We start from the raw sequence: 24,121 nt of genomic DNA, 5'->3' as shown, positions 1-24,121 counted from the left end.
TTAAAGGGTCAGGAGCCCTTCTGGGAAAAAGGAGACCGGAAACGGAAGTAGAAAAGACACGAGGTCCGGGAGAAGCGACGATCTTCTTCCTCTTCCTCGCCGAGCTCCGACAAGAGTTGGTATCGATATTGAGCAGCGTGGAGGACGCTGCATTTGAAAGCCCGTCTGACAAAAGGAGTTACCTGCGCGGGGTAATTACCCCTTGACACGTCAAGTTGCCGTGGGTTCGTGCACGGAACCAAGCGTCCGGCACAGTTCGTCTCATCGTCTACAAGGACGCGTACGGGTCGCACCTTGGGCCTCGCGCGCGTTGCAAGCCGCGCTTGGTTTTGCCCCGTTGCTTGGCAAGGAGGTGTGCGCTGCAGCAGCTGTCCCCGGTACGAGACGTGCACGTTGGGAGCACGTCCGCCCGGGGTTCGTTCAACCGCCCGTGTGCGGAGAAGAGAGACATTGTGAGGGACAGTGGCCCAAGTGGTCGTGAGTGGGGACAGGGGGGGACACATATATAAGATGGCCATCTTTGTAATATTGATTGTTGATTGTTGATGGTTGTTGATTGCTCGGGGAATATATCATTGATTATTCCGGATCCTTGGTGTGGGGTTTCTTATTGACTGGAATTCATATAGATTGCGTTACGAAAGCGCATAAATAATAGATCTTTCTGGCGGAGTTCCTCTCACGGTCCGGGGGTCACCGAGACCAGGTAGTCACCGGGAGGACCACGTCACAAAAAAAAAAAATATATATATATATATATATATATATATATATACAATATATATATATATATATATATATATAAATATAAATCGATAGATACACACACGTATACACATATATTAGTCGAAGCAGCTAAAAATAGAAAAGGACCTTCACTTACATGTCCACCCAGTTATTGTGACCAATGATTTCAATAGCCTTGCTGTGTTCTCCTGCTGATAGGTACATCTCAGCTGCCGTGCGTGGATCGTGGATATTCTGTGCCCAGTCAGCTTTTTTCTTGATCAGCATTGTTGTATCCTTCACATTCCCAGCTCCCACAAACTCCTGCACACAAGCGAAATGCTTGCTTTATTTTTTTTTGCTTTGGTCGGTTAAAATTGGCACTTCACATGGCATTAACTATTGTGCATCACATCCCCCACTCTTTCGTAAAACAGGTATTCATGAGAAAAAAATTCAGGAAATATACTACTTTAAATTCAGGACTAACAAAAAAAAATAAAAAAAATTCAGGACTAATTCAGGTTCATGGTATTTTTATTGTGATAACTAAAAATCTTAATAGCTGCACTTTTTAGCTCACCTGGAACGAAGGGCAGGGGCACTTATGCGATGGCACGTCGTCCGTCAGTCCATCCGTCCGTCCGTCCATCCATCAGTCCGTCCGTCCGTACTTACTTTTTCTACATGCAAAATTTGCATTTATGTTTATTTAAATTACTAGGGCATGCCCGTACTATATATATATCGAAAATTATATCCCCCCCCTCTATTTACATGAAATGGTTTGGTCCATTCGCAAAGCCAAAGCGAACGGCTTGCGAGTACGGTGACAATCCCCCCCCCTCTATTTACATGAAATGGTTTGGTCCAAAGCGAACGGCTTGCGAGTACGGTGACAATCCCCCCCCCCCCCCCCCCCCTCTATTTACATGAAATGGTTTGGTCCAAAGCGAACGGCTTGCGGAGTTTGGTAAAGAAATCGCCATAGCTCGGTAACTACTTCTCCGATTAATATGAAACCTTGAAAAGGCACATCCTCAGGTCCCCAGCAATATACCTGGCAAGTTTCAAGTATATCGGACCCGTGGTTGTCGAGAAACAGCGGTCACAGACACACAGACAAACACACACACACACAGAGATTACTGGAATTATAGATAGATACAATTTAAATTATACAATGGACTACAAAATGTAAATGTTTCATGATATTTGTTATATTATATCACCTTTATCTATCAATATTGTCGAAATGAAGATCAAATAGCTGTATGTTGAAATATGTTGAAAAAGTCAAAACTTTACATGGGGTGTACTTACTTTTTCACATGACTGTGTGTATATATGAGTATATTTATATATACGAGTCATTTATATATGATTCCTTTGATTCTAGTATAAATGCTAGCTAGCACAAGAGTGAAATGACTCTGTAAAATTACAAAGTAAACCCTCAGCCACTCCGTTACAATAACCCAATGAGATAACCTACCTTATCACTTAACAGTATCGATAAGCAAGCATTGTTCTCGCACCTTTGCTTTGTCAAACATTCGAAGTTCCATGTACATTTTCATGGCATGTTCCTCATTCCCTGAGCTCTTGTAGAGTTGTGCCGCTTCCTGAAATCTGCCCTGCTGTGCGTACAGCTCCGCACAGAAAATCTCAGGGGATCCTTCACCCTGCACCCTGCGATCCTGAAGACAACAATTAATTTTCCCACCGGTGTACTAACAATAACATGGGATTTCCAGCCTCAAAATAAAAAAGTCACGGTCAAAAGTCACGTGATCCAACACTAAAATATAGTTGTCAATGCGACAAATTTTTAACAAAAACTTGCAGAAATATAGGAGGCTATATGAGTGTGGGAGAAGAGTCTTTTTCTTTCATATACAGCACAAGACTGTGGGGTAGCATCTTTGGGTGAGAGTGCACAATGCCCTCTGATGGTTAGGGCAGGAATTTGTAATTTGGCCATGGTAACGGCGATAGCTCACCTACTCTTCGCACCATGGGATCTTTAACGTCCAACAAGTCATGCCGGCAGACAGCACACCCAGTTTAATGTCATCCGAGGGACGGTACGCCCAATCACATTGATGAATCATCCCAATCGCCCAATCAATCACATTGAGTGTGCATACCTCTTGGCCATCCTCCCAATCCTAGGAGAAGAGTAGGGATAGCACATGAAAAAGGAATCACACTCGGGTTTTTAAAAATTATTTTTAGCTGTTGATGCCGGATGTGTTTCACAAAACTGTTTCATTAACCCTTGTTAAGCATATAGAATTGTAAATAATTCGTTATGAAGTAATTTTAAAAAATACCTCAATGCTGTAAATGAGCTCCAGGAAAAGAAAATTTCGTAGGCGTATGAAGGCCTTGCAATGACACACACAAGGAAAGAAAATCACAAAACTGCATTTTTTTTTTTTTTTTTTTTTTTGTATACAATATCGAGGCTCGTGAAAGAGCGAACATTAATCACACAGAAAGACAAACCGACACATAAAACATATAACATAGGGAGCGGTAGACAAGATGGGGAGAGAGGGGGAAGGACACAAACACAACATTTGAGAGCAGGGACCGAGAGACATGGAGACATCGAGAGATCTGAGAGAGGGCGAGGGCTTTGGGGGGGGGGGGGGGCGTGGGAAGGGGGCAGTGGGAGAGGTATAAAACATATGGACACTGCCAGGACTTCCAGGAAAGAAGTTGGAATTTCAAACAAGGTGGATCTGGGGTGAATTAGCGGGGGTAGAAAAGATCAAGGTTTTGGATGGGGGAAGATAAGAGATGGTGGTGAACAGCTGTTTTAAAGACCTGGAGGGAGGAGTGGGATTGAAGGGAGTGAGGGAGTTTGTTCCAGAGGCGGGAGAAAAGAGGAATGAAAGAGTGAAGGTGAGCGGAGAGCCGAGATTTCGGCAGTTTAACCATCAGAGGGTTGCTGGCAGATCTTGTGCGACCTGTAGGAATATTTGGGGGACAGAGCACAGAGAGAGCTGGGGGTGCAAGGCCGGAGAGGAGTCGGTAGAAGACAGAAAGACCACCTACCTGCCTGCGGTGAGTGAGTGAAAGGCCCTCAGAGATAGCTTCATCGCGGGAGATTCCAATAATTCTGAAAGCTTTGGTTTCAACAGCGTGAAGCCGAGCTAGGTGTGAGGCAGGAGCACCGGCCCATAGGGGAGAACAGTATTCCATTGAGCTGCGGATGAAAGCCTTGTATGTGGTGAGGAGCTCAGGTGTGCCGAGGAAGGACTTCGCACGACGGAGGATGCCCAGTCGGCGACTGGCTTTGGAGGCCAGCTTGGAAATGTGGTTTTCCCAAGAAAGATCATGGCAGATAGTGAGACCCAAAATCTTGAGCGACAGAACTTCTTGGAGAGGATTGTTGAGAAAGTAGATGGGAGGGTTGTCCAGTCGATCTTTTCGGAGAGACATAGTAAGAGTGTGAGATTTGTCAGGATTGAAAGACATGTTCCACTTGTTTGACCAGTCTGTTTGCAACTGAAACCATTGCAACTGAAACCGCAAATTTATCAACATAAACATATATTATTCTACTTTAATGTTAAATACCTGACTAACTGACAACAGATGTGGTATCTGGACTAGAATATTGTTGCGGTTTTGGAAACCCGTGGGGAGATAGATTCAAAACATAAAAGAACACTGGAGTTCAGATATTTCCATCTGTTTAGTTCGATTACCCATCCCCTCGTATCAGGGACAGGGAAATGTGTTGTGATTGTAGTTAGAACCTATATATATATATAGTTCTCTTCATTGTTCATTGTTCTCATTGTTGTTCTTCTCTTCATTGTTCTCTTCCTCATTCAACAAACAACAACATGCATTTTTAGGCCATTTTCCCTGCTAGAGCGGGGGTTAGCCTTGCGGTCCCCATGACAATATTCTCCATTTTGCCCTATTTTCTACATTCCCCCTTGTTAACCCCATTGCTAACCCCCTTGCCCACATTCCTTCTTCCACCACCTTTAGCCAAGTCTTTCTCGGTCTTCCCGGTCCTCTACTTCCTTCTACATTCATTTCCATCATTCTTTTCAACCAGTCTCTTCCTCATTCCCAAACCTATATTCTCCAACTCTGTATTCAAACCTCATACCCAAATATCCATTCTCAAACACCCATCCTCAAACCCTCATTTTCCGCCACTCGTACTCGAACCTCCATTCTCATGCGTAATTTCCAAACCACATTCTCAAACCACTTGACCTCACTGGTATTTTGATTTGACCAACCATTACAGTATTGTAATTGTTGTAACCCTCATCGTTCCAGCATTCCAGTCATCATGGCATCAGAAAGGCCAGCACCCTGCACCCGCGCCCCAGGAATGAATCCCAGTGGATGGATTGCAACGTGCTACAGCTAATCAGTGTTTAATACCGAAAAGCGGGCGGATTGGAGACACAGTGCAGGAACAATAAAAAAAAACCCTGATGGAGTAGTTTGTGGAGAGCTGATGTGCAGTTCGAGCCAAGTACAGTTCAAGAGGAGAGAGCAGTACAAGCACAATGCAAAGCAGAGCGGTGCTGAGGGCTGAGTTCCGAGTGCAGAACCTGAGGGAATTTGCGTCCTGAAGGAAGGTGACCAAGCTGGGTTGACTGGGCCTCCGCAGCGCAAGGCTAAACGAAAAGGAGCCAGGTGGAATGAGAAGTGCCAGGCGGAAAGAGGAGTGCTCTAAGTGGAACACAAACTCTTCAAGCACAATTAGAAGGCACCAAACGAAGCGCACCCCAAAGGGCCAAGCGGAAAGCAAGGCGCTTCAAGTGGAACGCAAAGGCGCCAAGCGGGGAAAGAGCTGTGAACAAGTTGTCCACAAAATTTCGCCCGAATCCGTTCATAATTTTTTGACATATCATGCTCAGACAGTCAGACAAACAAGAAAGACGTCGTGCAGAGCACGATACTTGCAAAGCGAAATCACTCAATCAAATTAGACCTTTAAAATAATTGGTGGTTCAATTCTGTGACCCTGATATGCAAATCCTGTTCAAATTACAAGTCAATCAGATGAAAATTGAATATTTTAGAAATAGCACCTAAGTTGTTGCCCTTTAGCCGATGTTGACCTTTTGGCCTAGGTTGACCTAAAATAATCATTGGTAATTGAATTCCATGACCAAATATGCAAATTCTTTTAAAATTTCAAGTTAATTGGATGAAAATTGAGGATTTTAGAAACTTAACCTATGTTGACCTTTTGGCCTATGTTGACCTTTTTGTCTATGTTGACCTTTTGGGCTATGTTGAACTAAAATACAAGCGTTACGCCTTGGTCCCCCGTCGTTGAAGTGATGTGAGTTGACAAAGTGGAAGACGCAAGGCGGCCATCTTGGATTTTGACGTGGCGACCCAATTTTCAATAGCGTTCTCCCTTATGCGTCGATACACCCACACACCAGATTAGAAGTTAGTAGTTCGTTTATTTTACAAGATATTTCGCTCACAAGGTTCAGAAATATACATGGTGGCGGCCATCTTGGATTTTGACGTGGCGACCCAATTTTCAATAGCGTTCTTCCTTATGCCTGGATACACCTACACACCAGATTAGAAGTTGGTACTTCGCTTATTTTTCAAGATATTCCGCTCACAAGGTTCAGACATACATGGCGGCGGCCATCTTGGATTTTGACGTGGCGACCCAATTTTCAATAGCGTTCTTCCTTATGCGTAGATACACCCACACACCAGATTAGAAGTTAGTAGTTCGTTTTATTTTTCAAGATATTTCGCTCACAAGGTTCAGACATGTATATGGTGGCGGCCATCTTGGATTTTGACGTGGCGACCCAATTTTCAATAGCTTTCTTCCTTATGCCGAGATACACCCACACACCAGATTAGAAGTTGGTACTTCGCTTATTTTTCAAGATATTCCGCTCACAAGGTTCAGACATACATGGCGGTGGCCATCTTGGATTTTGACGTGGGTTGCACCCACACACCAAATTAAAATTCGGTCCTTTGCTTACGCACACACGCACGCATGCACGTTCGCACCCACACCCGCACGCACGCACGCATGGACGCATGCACACACGCACGGACGCACACACACACGGACGGAGGGGAAAACCATAGTCCCCCTTTCGCTCCGCGGTGCGACGGGGGACAACAAGTCAAGTGAATCCACTTGGATTCCGCCCAGGTTGGCACATGGAAATTATGATGTAGCATAATTATCATCTCGGGTCAAGATTTGAAATTATGCCATGGTTTTTGTAAAATTGCTACTAGTATTCACATTATGTACTTTCACCAAAACATACATCATCATAGAAACATACATAGAATTTGGGTCCTCTGGGTCATTTGGGTCCTCTGGGTCATTTGGGTCCTCTGGGTCATTTGGGTCCTCTGGGTCATTTGGGTCCTTTGGGTCATTTGGGTCCTCTGGGTCATTTGGGTCCTCTGGGTCATTTGGGTCCTCTGGGTCATTTGGGTCCTCTGGGTCATTTGGGTCATTTGGGTCCTCTGGGTCATTTGGGTCCTCTGGGTCATTTGGGTCATTTGGGTCCTCTGGGTCATTTGGGTCCTCTGGGTCATTTGGGTCCTCTGGGTCCTCTGGGTCATTTGGGTCCTCTGGGTCATTTGGGTCCTCTGGGTCATTTGGGTCCTCTGGGTCATTTGGGTCCTCTGGGTCATTTGGGTCCTCTGGGTCATTTGGGTCCTCTGGGTCATTTGGGTCCTCTGGGTCATTTGGGTCCTCTGGGTCATTTGGGTCCTCTGGGTCATTTGGGTCCTCTGGGTCATTTGGGTCCTCTGGGTCATTTGGGTCCTCTGGGTCATTTGGGTCCTCTGGGTCATTTGGGTCCTCTGGGTCATTTGGGTCCTCTGGGTCATTTGGGTCCTCTGGGTCATTTGGGTCCTCTGGGTCATTTGGGTCCTCTGGGTCATTTGGGTCCTCTGGGTCATTTGGGTCCTCTGGGTCATTTGGGTCCTCTGGGTCATTTGGGTCCTCTGGGTCCTTTGGGTCATTTGGGTCCTCTGGGTCATTTGGGTCCTCTGGGTCATTTGGGTCCTCTGGGTCATTTGGGTCCTCTGGGTCATTTGGGTCCTCTGGGTCCTTTGGGTCCTCTGGGTCATTTGGGTCCTCTGGGTCCTCTGGGTCATTTGGGTCATTTGGGTCCTCTGGGTCATTTGGGTCATTTGGGTCCTCTGGGTCATTTTGGGTCCTCTGGGTCATTTGGGTCATTTGGGTCCTCTGGGTCCTCTGGGTCATTTGGGTCATTTGGGTCCTCTGGGTCATTTGGGTCCTCTGGGTCATTTGGGTCATTTGGGTCCTCTGGGTCATTTGGGTCCTCTGGGTCATTTGGGTCCTCTGGGTCATTTGGGTCCTCTGGGTCATTTGGGTCATTTGGGTCCTCTGGGTCATTTGGGTCCTCTGGGTCATTTGGGTCCTCTGGGTCATCTGGGTCATTTGGGTCCTCTGGGTCATTTGGGTCCTCTGGGTCATTTGGGTCCTCTGGGTCATTTGGGTCCTCTGGGTCATTTGGGTCATTTGGGTCCTCTGGGTCATTTGGGTCCTCTGGGTCATTTGGGTCCTCTGGGTCATTTGGGTCCTCTGGGTCATTTGGGTCCTCTGGGTCATTTGGGTCCTCTGGGTCATTTGGGTCCTCTGAGTCATTTTGGTCCTCTGGGTCATTTGGGTCCTCTGGGTCATTTGGGTCCTCTGGGTCATTTGGGTCCTCTGGGTCATTTGGGTCCTCTGGGTCATTTGGGTCCTATATTCCTATCCTATAACATATATATCTCCTATAACCTATCCTATAAATATAGATTTGATGACGTCATGTTTACACATCTGAGCGACAGAAATGAGCGACAGAAATTCCCAGGCAAACGCTATAACGCACCAGGTTTACAACCTGTGCGTTAATAATTGGTGGTTGAATTCAATGACCCTCTTCAAATTTCAAGTCAATCGGATGAAGATTAAGGATTTTAGAAATTGGACAAAGTTGTTGACCTTTGGCCCATGTTGACCTTTTGACCTCAAAATCAATAGGCCTCATCTTTTTATGACCAACTGCACCATTTGGTGAAATTTCGTGAAGATCGGTTTAAAATTATGACCTACAATATGCACATGACATGCACATGCACATGCACATTAGACATGCACATGCGACCTTGAAAAGTAATAACACATGCGACCTTGAAAAATAATAACACTTCGATTTTCTAAAGTAACAAAGTAGAATGGCATTGGTAGAGCACATACTTCCGCCAGGCTGAGCAGTTTACTTTTTGTATCCCACTAATAGGCCGGATCTGCATCCGGGCCTGAACCAAAATTGAATCGGCTGGTTCTTGTTACCTTCCCAACTCGTCCACATAGTTTTGTCAGAACTCGTCCACAACATTTTGAAACATCATGTTATATATAGTTTTGGCCTCATCTCTCAATGGTGAAGAATCACAAAATAAAAAATTAAAGACTTCTCGGATCCGGATCTTCACCAATATCTAATCAATTCTTCTTTCTCACATACCTAACCCAGTCCACCTAGTTTAGTCCGAATCCATCTACACGATTTGTGATAACCCATTCACATGCAGTCAGAAGGACAGAAGTTAAAGCATAACCACCATCCCACCTTCGGTGGCAGAGGTACCAAATAGACAAAGGTAAAAAGGTAATCTCCGTGCACCTTCGGTGGCGGAGGTATAAAGGTAACGCAGAGAATAGAGGAATGGGACCGCAACAGGCAAGGAAATTTAAAGATCAGGAAGAGAGTGGAGTGAAGGAGACAGTAACCTGTAAGCAAGAGGGTTGGGTTTGGTAGGGTTTCGGGGTTAGATAGAAAATATTGTGGTTAGGGATCGGAGAGGACGAGAGAGGAGGATGCACCACAAAGCGCTGGAGGGAAGAGTGCAATTGAATACTCTTCATAAGGCAGTTCCACATACAGGAGAAAATAGAAACAAAAGAGTTGAGGTGTGTGCAAAGCCTGGGGACTACTGGAAGAATGCTTGCGTCCTGTAGGAACTTGAGAGACAGAAGGCTGAGAGAGCAGCAGGAGCTAGATAGGAGGACAGATGGTATAAACCGAGGCCACTGACATGTTTGCAATATGACAGCAACAGCCTCTGTACTTTGGCCTCATCGCAGGAATTGGCAATGATGTTGAGAATTTTAGATTCCAAAGAAGCCAGGAGCACCAGAAGTGATGCTGCGGTCTCAGCCTACAAGAAGCAACAGTACTCGTTAGGCTAAGGAAAAAGACCTTGTAGGATAGTGTAGTTCTGATCATTATAGAATTGGAACGAAGGATGATACCTAGACTTTGGCTGGCTTACTGGTCCATCGTCAAGAAGGTCTGCATTCGTACCCTTCTTGTTGATGGGAGTGATATTTCCTGAGTTCCATGCAAGCAGCAGCAGCTAAAGGAGGACAGGCCGTAGAGCACAGGCAAAAGAGAAGCAAGAGCAGGATCGAGAGCACAGGCATTGATGCCATCTGAGCACGTCACCAAAGCAGGGTTGAGGCTGACTGACTGATCACATGACTTTCTCGAGATTCTCGGTTTGAGAAGAAAATGCAGTCAAGTATACATACAGCGCGTATAAGGGGGTAAGATAGGGACATCCAAAATGGGTAAGGAAACCATATATGGAGGCAAATGAGTCGAGACATTATGCTTGATCTTGAGCAGGTTCTGTAGTGATGCCATTTGAGGTTTGCGAGGTAGTATACACCGGAGACCTTGAAAAATTTGAGTGTGAATATACACCGGAGATTGACTTTAGAAGGCGCCACCACGACCGAGGTTCACACATTTTGCATTTCATATCAAAAGTGCCTCACTTAAACTGTTTTGCATCTGAATATTCCAAGGCAGAATGGATAATGGCGAGCAAGCAACAAAATGATAAATTAATCTGGTCAGCTCAATGGTAATAAAACTAAAATTAGCTCCTGAACCTTCTTTGCCGTTTCATAATCCAGTCCGTCGAGTGCATCCAGGCCGAGGTCCTGCCTGTTACCCTCGGTCACACCAAGACATGAAATCTGGTATGCTTCCTTGTACATCTTTCGCTCCAGATACTGGTACATTGGGGCCGACTGCAGAAGAAAGACAAGAGTAAAGTTATCATTTGTGTAAATATCAGAGAGAGTGTCGAGGTAAATTGATTGGAGAATCATTGGTGTTGTATATCACAAGGACAAAACAAACTTCCAGCTTTTCTTTTGCATCAAACAAGTTGGCAGACTTGGCCTGCAAACACCTCGACGTGGCCTCGGAACAATGCATGACCAATCCCCAGCTTTCCAACCCTCCCCAACACACAATCATTATGTATCTATCCCTTTTTAGCCAAATTGCATATGGAGACATCAGCAACACATTCAGACGAATCAAAAGGATCTGCGTGCCGAAGACATTTGTACACAGTGAACTTTAATGTGAATTAATGTACAAGTCGAAAAATGGACAAATACGTACATGTAGTCCATGAGATTTGAATCTGGGTTCTGAAAATCATGAGGAAACTAAACAAGCCAAACTATTCCTGCAAAAGCTGTCTCAATTTCCAGCCATGTTCTTCTGCAATCTTGTTAAACTAGATCGGATGCAAAGGGTTACCTCACACTTGGCACGTACTCACCTGTGGAACCTCTACAGCAGACATGGCATGTGCGTGTAGGCAAAAGATCCTGGAACCATTGTATCCCACCACAAATCCTTGCATTTTCTGTTGATGTACAGGGAAATTCCTCGCCTTGATATGGAGGAAGCCACCCCCGGAGAAGCACAACATGTCCTCAGACTGTGTGTTCCAAGCCACGCTGCTTGCGTTTGGCTCCTGTCGTGTAGTGAGACAAGAAAAAATAGAATTTCGAGTGATTCTTCAACCATTGAGAGACAGGGCCAAAAACGATATGTAGCAGGATGTTTCAAAACGTTGTGGACGGATTATGACAACACTTGGTGGATGAGTTGGTTATGAAAATTTGTTTTTAATTTGCTGAAATTTGTGCAATTTGTTTTTCACTTGGAAGTTGTGGGTTATGATGTGTAAATAAAGGTGGGAAAAGTCTGATTTAATGCAATTTAATTCCATGCTATAAGGCCTTCTATAGGCACTGTATATAATAGGCTAATGCCATCTGTCTGTCTGTCCGACAGAAACACTCCTCGGAGAGAAAAATTATTCAGCAGATGTTGCTTCACATTAATGTAATCCAAACATATGGAAAAATTATAATTTTTTCCAATCAGACAAAAAATTGAACTTGGGCAGTGTATAAGGTAACAAACAGGTTGCTGCTTTATTCGCTCCCAAATTTTTTATTTGCTGTTAAGAAATATTCCGCGATATATTTGCTGTTAAGGAATATGATGATTTTGGAATTTCACAATACTGAATACAGTATATTTAATAAGCTAATGCTGTCTGTTTGAGTGCCTGTTCCCCACCTGAAACACGGAAATGCTCCTCAGAGAAAATAAATTACGTAAAAGTTTCTTCAAATTAATACACACCTGTTTTTTTTTTGTTTTTTTGTTTTTTTTTTGTGGGAAATTTACTAGTACCCGACTGCAAAGCCGCAATGAGCCGGCGAAGCCAAAGCCTCTTGCCACTATTTTACCCATCACTCTGGCATCAGTAGGTTAGGTAGTTGGTAGTAGGTTGGTGTAGTAGGTACCGTACCGAGTTCAAAATGACACCATTTGCATTCTGGATGGGATTAAAGTTTATTAAATTTTCTTCTTGATTAATTCGGTGAATTCCGTCTCAATTTCGGATATTTAGGGCCGTGAAAAACTATCCCCGACGGCCGCGAGATTTCTAAAAAATAATTCTTCGTCAATTTTAAAATATTTGACGCCATTTTCAGCGTCCGAAACGCGGTACCGGTAATAACCTTTTTAAAAATATTTTTTCAAATGCTCGAATCTCATTGGTTCCGGTGTTTGGTGACGATTTTCGTTGAAGACAACCAGGGCCCGGGGAACGAGGTTGGTCTTAAAGTATTTTAATTACAAATTAGAGGTGCATAAGATTGTGAATCAAACAAAGACGGGTGAAACAAACTGCTATTGAACTTTTTCGCAATTTTTTTATGCATACTTCCGCATCCGGAAGATGGCGGCCTCCATTGAGTGATTTGGTTTTTGAAATATTTTTTCAAATGCTCGAATCTCATTGGTTCCGGTGTTTGGTGACGATTTTCGTTGAAGATAACCAGGCCCGTGCGGGCCGAGGTTGGTCTTAAAGTATTTTAATTACAAATTAGAGGTGCATAAGATTGTGAATCAAAAAAAGACGGGTGAAACAAACTCCTATTGAACTTTTTTCAATTTGTTATGCATACTTCCGCATCCGCAAGATGGCGGCCTCCATTGAGCGATTTGGTGCGTCAAAGCTTCGAAATTCTCAAGGGATCCAGCAAAATCTGGCTTTTCAACATAATACGTACGCGTTCGTTCACAACACCGCTTCGCCGGCTATTAATTAAGTAAAAGCTGCTTCAAATTGCTTCAAAAAAACCCGGAGGAAAACAATGTCTTACCTGGAAAAGCAGCTCCTTTGTATGGAGGTCGTACACCAGGCAGGTGTTGTTCTCATCCACAACAGCGATCTTACTACGAGACATGCTCATATCTAGGCATCGCACAGATGTTGACTGCTTCAGTAGAACAATAGGAAATGAATTGTCCACAAAGATCTTGAGAATCTGAAGTGGAAAACAATTATGGATTATATTTAAGATAAAATTTTAAAGTTTGTTCAATTATATACATTCTCTACAAAAAAAAAAACTGAACACGTGATTATTGATGCAACTTATTTATGCAACATCATGGAACACAGATGAGGTTAAAAAAAAACAACCTCTGACAGTGATAAAGAAACCTCATTGGGGCCTTTGGCTGTCTTGGTTCAAACTCGACAATTGATGATATCCCAGAGATGTTCAATAAGAATTAAATCTGGGGAGATGGCAGGCCAGGGTGTCATGTCATTAATGTTCGAATTGACAAGAGCATTCCTTGTCCAAATGGCACTGTATGAAGGAGCATTGTGGTGCACAAGGTAGATTCCTGGACCATGTTGTCGAAGGGTAGGTAACACGTGTTGATGTAAATTCTCATTAATGCATCGATCTGCCATCAGATTGCCATAGATACAGACCGAATTGGTACGAAATGTTTCATCAATACCACCCTGTATCATGACACTTCCACATCCAAAATTTGTGGTTTCCTGGACACAGACACAGATACCAAGCATGCCGTTTTGAGTTCTGGAGTGAGAAGAGGGCAGCTCAGTGGTCTCCTGGCTTTGTGTCCTGCAGTACAAGGCCGGTTCAAGACAGTTCTCATGTATAACCTCCGAGGGAGATTCCATTCATGGTGCAACACAGTGCTTGTGGCAAAATAAATACATCTGACAAGGCTGATTAGAGCTGTGTTTTCTCAGAGGTCATCTTGGGTCATCCATATTGAGGCCTGTCTTCAACATTGTTGGTTTGTTCTGCCGCGTTGGTTTGTTGGTTTGTTGGCGGACCAATCTGCCGATAACAGTCCAGTGAAAGCAAAGTTGACATCAAATCTCAAGGTAGGACATCCTAGTATTGTGCATCCCAATAATTTGCCATATTGGAGTCTTCTACAGGGCATAGTAACAGCGAAGTACGCAACAATATAATTACCTTCTCCAAACTTTGACCAGGTGAAAGTGTTTTTACCTGCGATGTGTCACAGGTCTACAATAGGTCTGTATGGTTCTTGTGGTTCTTGTTGAGGGTCGATTTTTGAAATGTGCATCCATTGGTCAGACAGCTGCCGGACCCCACCCAGATTTGTCGCTTGCCTCTGCCCGCCATGGCACAAAGACAAAATAATATGGCCACCATGGTTTCCGGTGGGCCTAAGATATCAGGCCTGTAGGCCTCTGCTGATTATACACTGCCTGGGTTTGTTGCGTCAGATTTTCATTGGCTTTGTTTGGGTCGAGTGTTACTCACAATGAAGGACCCTGAAAAAAAAAATCTAATCATATGTCGAATAAAAATTATTAGTAAGGTTGAATCAAGCCATAAGCACACACCCTATGCATCTCCTTAATGCCCTTCCTGTGGAAATTTTGTGTTAAACATCATCCAATTTCCATTGGCTTTCTTACTCACAATGCAGTCCTCATGCATCTTTTGTTACCTCTTCCACAACTGAGTAAAATGTACTACATCATGATTAAAACTGCACCACCACTTGGCAGGAGTCGTCTGCTCAATTTATGTGTTATTATCCTTCATCAACTTTTGTGTACAATTTATTTATTCCACGTAAAATAAATGCACAGTAAACTAAAAGCATGGACGACAAGTCACCACTTATGTCGGTAATTTGTGTACGCATAGGGGCCGTTCAAAAATTACGTAACGCTTGGGGGAGGGAGAGTGGGAGTTGTACGTCCAAATGCTACGGAGCGTTACATAGGAGATTTGGGGGGGGGGGGGGGGGGGGTTTCAGTGGCGTCTCATAACACTATTAACCAATAACTATTTTGTTTACCTCGATAATAGTCACAGTTTTTGCATGCACATCTTGAATGATAAAGATAGGGGCAATACCCGTGGCGCTCAACTGGCAGAATAAACAGTATTCTACACTGACTGAAAGTACTTTAAACCAATTTCAATGGTTGCTAGAAGACAAGGCAGCATGTAGAATCATACTAACATAATCATAAGACTTTAAACAAACAAATAAAAAAATACCTATTTTGGGGGGCAACCCACCCGTAGACCCCCAAAGGGGCAGATTTCTTTTTAAAGCCATGAACAAACTTTGGTACATCATGAGTGATGAAGGTTGTCGTCAAGTTTCATCGAAATAGCTTGTGTAGCTTCTGAGAAGAAAGCAAATACCTATTTTGGGGGGGTCAAACCTGGACCCACTTTTACCCCCCATAGATCCCCTTAGACTTAGATTTTCTTAGTGCTGTGAACAGACTCGGTACATCATGGGAGATGAAGGATGTGGTCAAATTTCATCAAAATAGTGTTTGTAGTTTCAGACGAAAAAGCAAATTCTTATTTTGGGAGGGTCAAACCTGGATCCACTTTGACCCCCGGTAGACCCCTTAGACCCCGATTTTTTAAATGCAGTGAACAAGCTTCAGTCACAACCCAACAAATATAATTTGTGCCAAATTGGGTCACAATCCCATCAGCGGTTTCAGAGAAGAAGTTGCAAGTGTTTTTACGGACAACTTTGCTTTATGGCAAAGACTGGTCGCTGTGTGCATGTGACAACAATATCCCAAGCAATCCACAAGTCTGGCCTGTTTGGTCGGGTGGCAAGAAGAAAGCCATTACTCAAAAAAGCCCACCTTTATGATTCCCCTTTGAGGTATGCAAAAAAACACTCTGGGGATTCTGAAGCCATGTGGCAAAAGGTTTTGTGGTGTAACGAAACCAAGATGGAACTTTTTGGCCTAAATGCAAAACGTTACGTTTGGTACAAACCCAAAAAAGCACCTCACCCAAAGAACACCATCCCTACTGTGAAGCATGGTGGTGGCAGCATCATGTTATGGGGATGTTTCTCATCAGCAGGGACTGGGGAAATTGTCAGAATGGAAGGGAAAATGGATGGAGCAAAATAAAGAAAAATCCTAGAGGAAAACCTGCTGCCCTCTGCAAGAAAGCTGAAATTGGGATGGGAGTTCATTTTTCAGCATGACAACTACCTGAAGCACACAACCAAAGCTACACTGGAATGGTAAGCAACAGTCCTTGAGTAGCCCAGCCAGAGAGACCCGACCTAAATCCAATCGAAAATCTGTGGTATGACTTGAAGATTGCAGTCCATCAACACTCCACACACAACTTGACTGAGCTTGAACAGTTTTGTACAGAAGAATGGGCAAATATTGCTCAATCAGGGTGTGCAAAGTTGATAGAGACCTATCCTAACAGACTGAATGAATATGAATGATTGTTTTAAGGCCATTTTCCCCACTAGAGCGGGGGATAGCCTTGCGGGCCCCATGACAATCATGGTTCCCTGTTTGAGGCAATGTTTTTATGGCCGGATGCCCTTCCTGACGCCAACCCTTGGTCATGCTCTTACGATGCGCAGGGATACGGTGTACCTATTCTAAACCGGGGTACACACTGTGATCATTCATCCCAGCAAGCTGGTACTCAATTAGCCGACCTCGGAAGGATGACAGGCTGAGTCAACCCCCCTGGCGTTAATTCAGAGATCGACCGGGATTCGAACCCAGGATCCTAGGATCCCAAGCCGGCACCCTAACCGCTAAGCCAACACCTATCCTAACAGACTCACAGCTGTAATTGCTGTCAAAGGTGCTTCCACCAAGTATTAACTTCCGGAGAGGACAATTGTCCAACCAAGATATTCTAGTTTTGTTTTTTTAATGCATTTTCTGAAATTTATCGAATTTTTTTTTCACTTGGAAGTTGTGGGTTGCAATGTATAAATAAAGGTGGAAAAAGTCTGATTTAATGCATTTTAATTCCAAGCTATAAGGAAACAAAAGGTGAAAATTTTGAAAGGGGGTGCAGACTCTTTCTAGGCACTATATATATTGCATTTGGAGTCCTCCTGCAAGGGTTAACAATGTTATGGAACACACACCTGGCCATGTTTGAGGCCTATTAGAAGTCCCTCCCTACCCATGGGTCCTCCGATGACTTTAATGTAGCGGATCAGTGCTTCCATGTGCCATTCTCTTTCTTTTGCACCACTTAGTGATAAACACTGCAGTCTCTTTTCCTGCAAAATGCATAGAGGTTGAAAGGTGAGCTGCATTGTGCTACTTCTGTTTAATATTTTGGTAAATAACATGGAAACTGCATCATTTTAAACAAATACATAAAACACTGATGCTTTCAAGGCTCATGAGAGCTTAAAAAAAACGAACAGGGACATTTGGGAGGAATAAAGAGCGTCTTGTCTGGATAACCGAGATAGTGGGCTGAGAGCAGCTTCCATACAAAGTTTTAACCTCCGGTTTCAAATGCAGCAGCACATTACACATCGGGTGTGTCACACCGTCACACCCCTCCCGGCAGTGAGAATTATAAAAGGGTAATTAGAAAGGGTAATTCCAAAGGGTAATTCTAAAGGGTAATTCTAAAGGGTAATTCTAAAGGGTAATTCCAAAGGTTAATTATAAAAGGGTAATTCTAAAGGGTAATTCTAAAGGGTAATTCTAAAGGGTAATTCCAAAGGTTAATTATAAAAGGGTAATTAGAAAGGGTAATTCCAAAGGGTAATTCTAAAGGGTAATTCTAAAGGGTAATTCTAAAGGGTAATTATAAAAGGGTAATTATAAAAGGGTGATTCTAAAGGGTAATTCCAAAGGGTAATTCCAAAGGGTAATTCCAAAGGGTAATTATAAAAGGGTAATTATAAAAGGGTAATTCCAAAGGGTAATTGTAAAAGTGTAATTATAGAAGGGTAATTATAAAAGGGTAATTATAAAAGGGTGATTCCAAAGGATAATTCTAGAGGGTAATTCCAAAGTGTAATTCCAAAGGGTGATTGAATGAATGAATGAATGAATGAATGATCGTTTTAAGGCCATTTTCCCCACTAGAGCAGGGGTTAGCAGGGGATAATTCTAGAGGGTAATTCCAAAGGGTAATTCTAGAGGGTAATTATAAAGGGTAATTCTAGAGGGTAATTCCAAAGGGTAATTCTAGAGGGTAATCATAAAGGGTAATTCTAGAGGGTAATTCCAAAGGGTAATTCTAGAGGGTAATTATAAAGGGTAATTCCAAAGTGTAATTCCAAAGGGTGATTTAAAAAAAAAAAAAACACCTTTAGAGGCCATTTTTCCCCGCAAAGCGGGGGTTGGCCTTTTTCGGGAACCGTGGTTGTTGTTGTTTTTCGGTCCCCTATTTGAAGCAATGTTTTACGGCCGGATGCCCTTCCTGACGCCAACCCTTTTTGCCGCCTTTAACGACAAACAGGGAATTACCAGTGAACTGGTACTCAATTAGCCGACCTCGGAAGGATAACAGGCTGAGTCAACCCCCCTGGCATTAATTCAGCGATCGACCGGGATTCGAACCCAGGATCCTTGGATCCTAAGCCGGCACCCTAGCCGCTAGCCCAACACCAGGGATCCAAATCTTTCCAAATTGTAATTTGTAATTCCAAAGGGTGATTCTGGAGGGTAATTCCAAAGGGTAATTCCAAAGGGTAATTCCAAAGGGTAATTCCAAAGGGTAATTCCAGAGGGTAATTCTAGACGATAATTATAAAGGGTAATTCCAAAGGGTAATTCCAAAGGGTAATTCCAAAGTGTAATTCCAAAGAGAAATTCTAGAGGGTAATTATAAAGGGTAATTCCAAAGGGTAATTCCAAAGGTAATTCCAAAGGGTAATTCCAAAGGGTAATTCCAAATGGTGATTCTAGAGGGTAATTCCAAAGGGTAATTCTAAAGGGTAATTCCAAAGGGTAATCTAGAGGGTAATTCCAAAGGGTAATTCTGGACTCTAGAGGGTGATTAAAAAGGGTAATTGGAAAGGGTGATTCCAAAGGGTAATTACAAATGGTTCTAAAGGGTAATCCTGAGGGGCTCTAAAGGGTTTCTAAATTGGCAGCCGTAGTTTAGAGAAATTGTGGGTGGAACGGTGGAGTCAGGCGAACTAACTGTCCAACCAATGGGTGGAACTCGCATGCAGACACGCACGCACGGATGCACGGCTCCTTTTATAGTAAAGATGTCTGGTTGATGATGTATGCTCCTCTTATTAGTCCTTCTTACACTTTTTACTGAAACTTGCCTTTTACCATTCTATTTTTGTTTTTGCTGTTTCTTTTTTTAAATCCGATTTTCCTGAAGATACTTTGATTTGAATATCATTATGACAAACAATGCTGCTTTGTTGCCCGATTCAACTTGCTGTAAAATATTTGGGGGGTTCCCTTCCATAAAAAATGAATGAATGAATGATCGTTTTAAGGCCATTTTCTCCGCTATAGCTGGGGTTAGCCTTGCGGGCCCAATGACAATCATGGTTCCCTGTTTGAGGCAATGTTTTTATGGCCGGATGCCCTTCCTGACTCCAACCCTTAGTCGCCTCTTACGATGCGCAGGGATACGGTGTACCTATTCTAAATCGGGGTACACACCGGGATCGTTCATCCCAGCAAGCTGGTACTCAATTTGCCGACGTCGGAAGGATGACGGGCTGGGTCAAACCCCCTGGCGTTAATTCAGCGATCGACCGGGATTCGAACCCAGGATCCGAGGATCCCAAGCTGGCACCCTAACCGCTAAGCCAACACCAGGCTCATAAATCACAATTATTCTTCTCTGTACGGTACGTATGTAGCACAAGGCTGCAGGGTAGCAACATTGGCGGAGGGTGAGGCCGTGCTTCTGATGCAATGATGCCCTCTGCTGGAGAGCGCAGGAATTTGTAATTTGTTCAGGGTGCTGGCAATAGCTAGCCTACTCATCACCAAGGACACCTTGGGATCTTTAATGTCCACCAGGGAATTCCGGCAGACGGGTCGCCAGCTAAACGTTCATCGGATGGACAACACGCACATTGCTGAATCACCATGGCTGTGAAACAACGGGATGACAGTTTATAGCTGGGGATTCAAACCCAGACTAGACCTCTTAGAGGTGAGTGTGCGTGCCTCTAGACCATCCTGTCAACCCATAAATCGCAATGATTTCTCATTTCATGACAGACAAAAAAAGAAACAAAAATAATCATCATTACGTCACAGCCATTCACAGGCTAGCTTTTTACCTGGCAAAGGACGATATGAAACGAGCAGACGACAAGGAGGTTGCAGTCAAACTGATGCGGAATACGTTCACATAATCGGTACTGCATGCTGTTGGGATCATTCTCGTCCAATTCGTAGACAACAATTTGGTCCGGAAGCTGGATGGCCAGTCGGCAGCGGTAAATGGCAATCTTCTTCACTAGTTCATGGCAGCGAATTCGCACTGATGGTGGCATTAGGAGCTTGTCATCATGTATACTATATACATATATATATATATATATCATGTTTCCATTTCAGTCATATAAACATAATACAGAACTAAAGTGCCACTGATGCAGTGCGCCCCTGTTACCAGTAAGCTGATACTCATTTTACTGACCTCGGAAGGATGACAGGCTGAGTCAACCCACCTGGTGTTATTTAACGGAACGACAGGGGCTCAAACGCAAGACCCTGATCTTAACCTTAACCGTTAAGCCAAAAACAGGCTTGAGATGTGATGAAATTTCATCAGATTGATATCAAATAATCAAATTGGCCTTGAGGGGTTCACTCCTTACCTGGCTGGCCAACTTCTAGCATATGCACACAGGAAGCATGTCGCTCTCAGATTTTTTGCCCTCCACTCTTCCTTTAACCACCAGTGGCCTTCACGGACTGTGCTGGGCATAATCCTTATTCTGATATACATCAATGAACTATTGGTTTCCGTGGATAACACCATTTCACTTTGCTTATGATTCCATCCGGTTTCATTGTCAGCAGACCTTCATTTTATATTCATCAAAGTCTGGTCTACATTCAACATAACATTCAATACAGCAAAGTATCATGACTCCATTCTACCTCTACGGGAGGACTCCTTCACGAAACCATGTATCCTCTCTGTGAGGAACCACTTGTCGAGATCCACAAAAATAATGCCGAGACCTAAACATCAGGCATTATCGATCCTGGCCTCCAAAAGCAGACATTATCCTGGCAACTTTATGGGGCCAAACCATTACCTGCTGCATCTCAGCTCCTTCCAGTGTACAATGCATTTGTGTGAACTGCCATGTATGTAGCTCCCCACCAAGGTTGGTGCTCCTGCGTATCACATGGTATTTCTTGACATAGTGGAGTCCAAGGCACAGGGCATCTCACCCTCCCATCACAAACCAGTGAGCATGGCTTCTCTGTTTTCTAGTCTCCAGTCCCGCACTGCCTGCTCTCTCCATCATTCACCCCTCTCAAGCATCATTGGATAGTACATACAAGTCAATGTCTTGATTTATCATGTCTAGTTTTACCATCTAAACCAATGGCTTATGATGCTGGGAGCCCAGGTTTTAAATCTTATGTATTTGTTCTTTGTCTACTAACATCCTTGTGATTCATACAAAGGTACAACGATGTCCACTAAAGCCTATTACCAACATGTGGTTACATGTATAATCTTCTCAATTAGCCTTATATCATTGGAAAAAAAAATTAATCCACATGATCATACCTGTTATACACTGGACGCATTATTAAATACAAGCATGCCCAACTAGACCGGCACTCGGTAGAGTGCATATGTTTTGCATTCCACCGATAGGCCGGATCTGGATTCAGACATGAACCCAATCTAATCAGCTTGTTATTGTCAAACACCCAACCTGTCCCACAAGTTTTGTCTGAATCCGTCCACAACTTCTTGAGATGTGCTATATATTGTTCATGGCCTTATCTCCCAATGGTGAAGAATCACTTTAAAAATTCGAGTAGACAGATCCGGATTTTCACTAAAATCTCACTAGTTTCATCCTTATCACACACCCAGCATCTCCACCAAATTTTGGCTAAATCCGTCCATAACTTTTCGAGATATCCTGTTCACAGGCTTTTTTTTTTTTTTTCTTTCTTTTTTTTTAAATACTGAATCGAGGCTCGTGAAAGAGCTGACAACCGCGAGGGAAAGACAGTACAGGGGGACCGCAAGGGAAAGACAGCACAGGGGGACCGCGAGGGAAAGACAGCACAGGGGGACCGCGAGGGAAAGACAGCACAGGGGGACCGCGAGGGAAAGACAGCACAGGGGACCGCGAGGGAAAGACAGCACAGGGGGACCGCGAGGGAAAGACAGCACAGGGGGACCACGAGGGAAAGACAGCACAAGGGCACCACGAGGGAAAGACAGCACAGAGGGACCGCGAGGGAAAGACAGCACAGTGGGACCGCGAGGGAAAGACAGCACAGTGGGACCGCGAGGGAAAGACAGCACAGTGGGACCGCGAGGGAAAGACAGCACAGGGGGACCGCGAGGGAAAGACAGCACAGGGGGACCACGAGGGAAAGACAGCACAGGGGGACCACGAGGGAAAGACAGCACAGAGGGACCGTGAGGAAAAGACAGCACAGGGGGACCGCGAGGGAAAGACAGCACAGGGGGACCGCGAGGGAAAGACAGCACAGGGGGACCGCGAGGGAGGGGGACAGACAGGGGGACAGACAGGGGGACCGCGAGGGAAAGACAGCACAGAGGGACCGCGAGGGAAAGACAGCACAGGGGGACCGCGAGGGAAAGACAGCACAGGGGGACCGCGAGGGAAAGACAGCACAGGGGGACCGCGAGGGAAAGACAGCACAGGGGGACCGTGAGGGAAAGACAGCACAGAGGGACCGCGAGGGAAAGACAGCACAGTGGGACCGCGAGGGAAAGACAGCACAGTGGGACCGCGAGGGAAAGACAGCACAGAGGGACCGCGAGGGAAACACAGCACAAGGGCACTGCGAGGGAAAGACAGCACAGAGGGACCGCGAGGGAAAGACAGCACAGTGGGACCGCGAGGGAAAGACAGCACAGTGGGACCGCGAGGGAAAGACAGCACAGTGGGACCGCGAGGGAAAGACAGCACAGTGGGACCGCGAGGGAAAGACAGCACAGAGGGACCGCGAGGAAAAGACAGCACAGTGGGACCGCGAGGGAAAGACAGCACAGTGGGACCGCGAGGGAAAGACAGCACAGGGGGACCGCGAGGGAAAGACAGCACAGGGGGACCGCGAGGGAAAGACAGCACAGGGGGACCGTGAGGGAAAGACAGCACAGGGGGACCGTGAGGGAAAGACAGCACAGGGGGCCCCGCGAGGAAAAGACAGCACAGGGGGACCCGCGAGGGAAAGACAGCACAGAGGGACCGTGAGGGAAAGACAGCACAGGGGGACCGCGAGGGAAAGACAGCACAGGGGGACCGTGAGGGAAAGACAGCACAGAGGGACCGTGAGGGAAAGACAGTACAGGGGGCCCACGAGGGAAAGACAGCACAGAGGGACCGTGAGGGATGACAGTCAGATCCTCCAAGATGACAGTCAGACAGACAAACAGACAGGGGTGAAAATATAACCTCCATACACCTTTGGTGGTGGAGGTAAATATATATAATCCAAGGTGTTTTTTCCTGGGACAATAAATTATTTGGTGCCCATGTAGGCATGTCCACTGGCCTGAAAAAGTATTGTCGCGTTCACCGGGGGATTAAGATCCTCCAAGATGACAAGTGGCCGATCGAGCTTTACACTCCGAGGCGTTCAATCCAACAATGGCGGACCTTCTTTACACGCGAGGGAAAGGAGAGTGACGAAC

The 24,121-nt window shown here is 44.7% G+C and overlaps 1 protein-coding gene across 2 annotated transcripts in view; it reads right to left on the bottom strand.

Annotated features, from left to right (window-relative positions):
• The window catches only part of IFT122 (intraflagellar transport 122), a 162,435-nt gene that overhangs the window by 57,266 nt on the left and 81,048 nt on the right, over positions 1 to 24,121 (bottom strand). For both annotated transcript variants that reach the window (XM_068111973.2, XM_068111972.2), the window contains exons 11-18: positions 20,532 to 20,734; positions 17,391 to 17,528; positions 13,292 to 13,456; positions 11,383 to 11,580; positions 10,697 to 10,837; positions 3,063 to 3,116; positions 2,265 to 2,426; positions 884 to 1,050 (exon numbers count right to left, since the gene is read on the bottom strand). In XM_068111973.2, the coding sequence (XP_067968074.2) occupies positions 884 to 1,050; positions 2,265 to 2,426; positions 3,063 to 3,116; positions 10,697 to 10,837; positions 11,383 to 11,580; positions 13,292 to 13,456; positions 17,391 to 17,528; positions 20,532 to 20,734 (1,228 nt within the window). The remainder of the gene's footprint in view (positions 1 to 883; positions 1,051 to 2,264; positions 2,427 to 3,062; positions 3,117 to 10,696; positions 10,838 to 11,382; positions 11,581 to 13,291; positions 13,457 to 17,390; positions 17,529 to 20,531; positions 20,735 to 24,121) is intronic.

Source organism: Myxine glutinosa, chromosome 4 (genome assembly GCF_964187855.1).
Source record: "Myxine glutinosa chromosome 4, kmMyxGlut1.1, whole genome shotgun sequence".
In the NCBI taxonomy this organism is placed as follows: domain Eukaryota; kingdom Metazoa; phylum Chordata; class Myxini; order Myxiniformes; family Myxinidae; genus Myxine; species Myxine glutinosa.
This window is presented reverse-complemented; position numbering and strand designations above follow the sequence as displayed.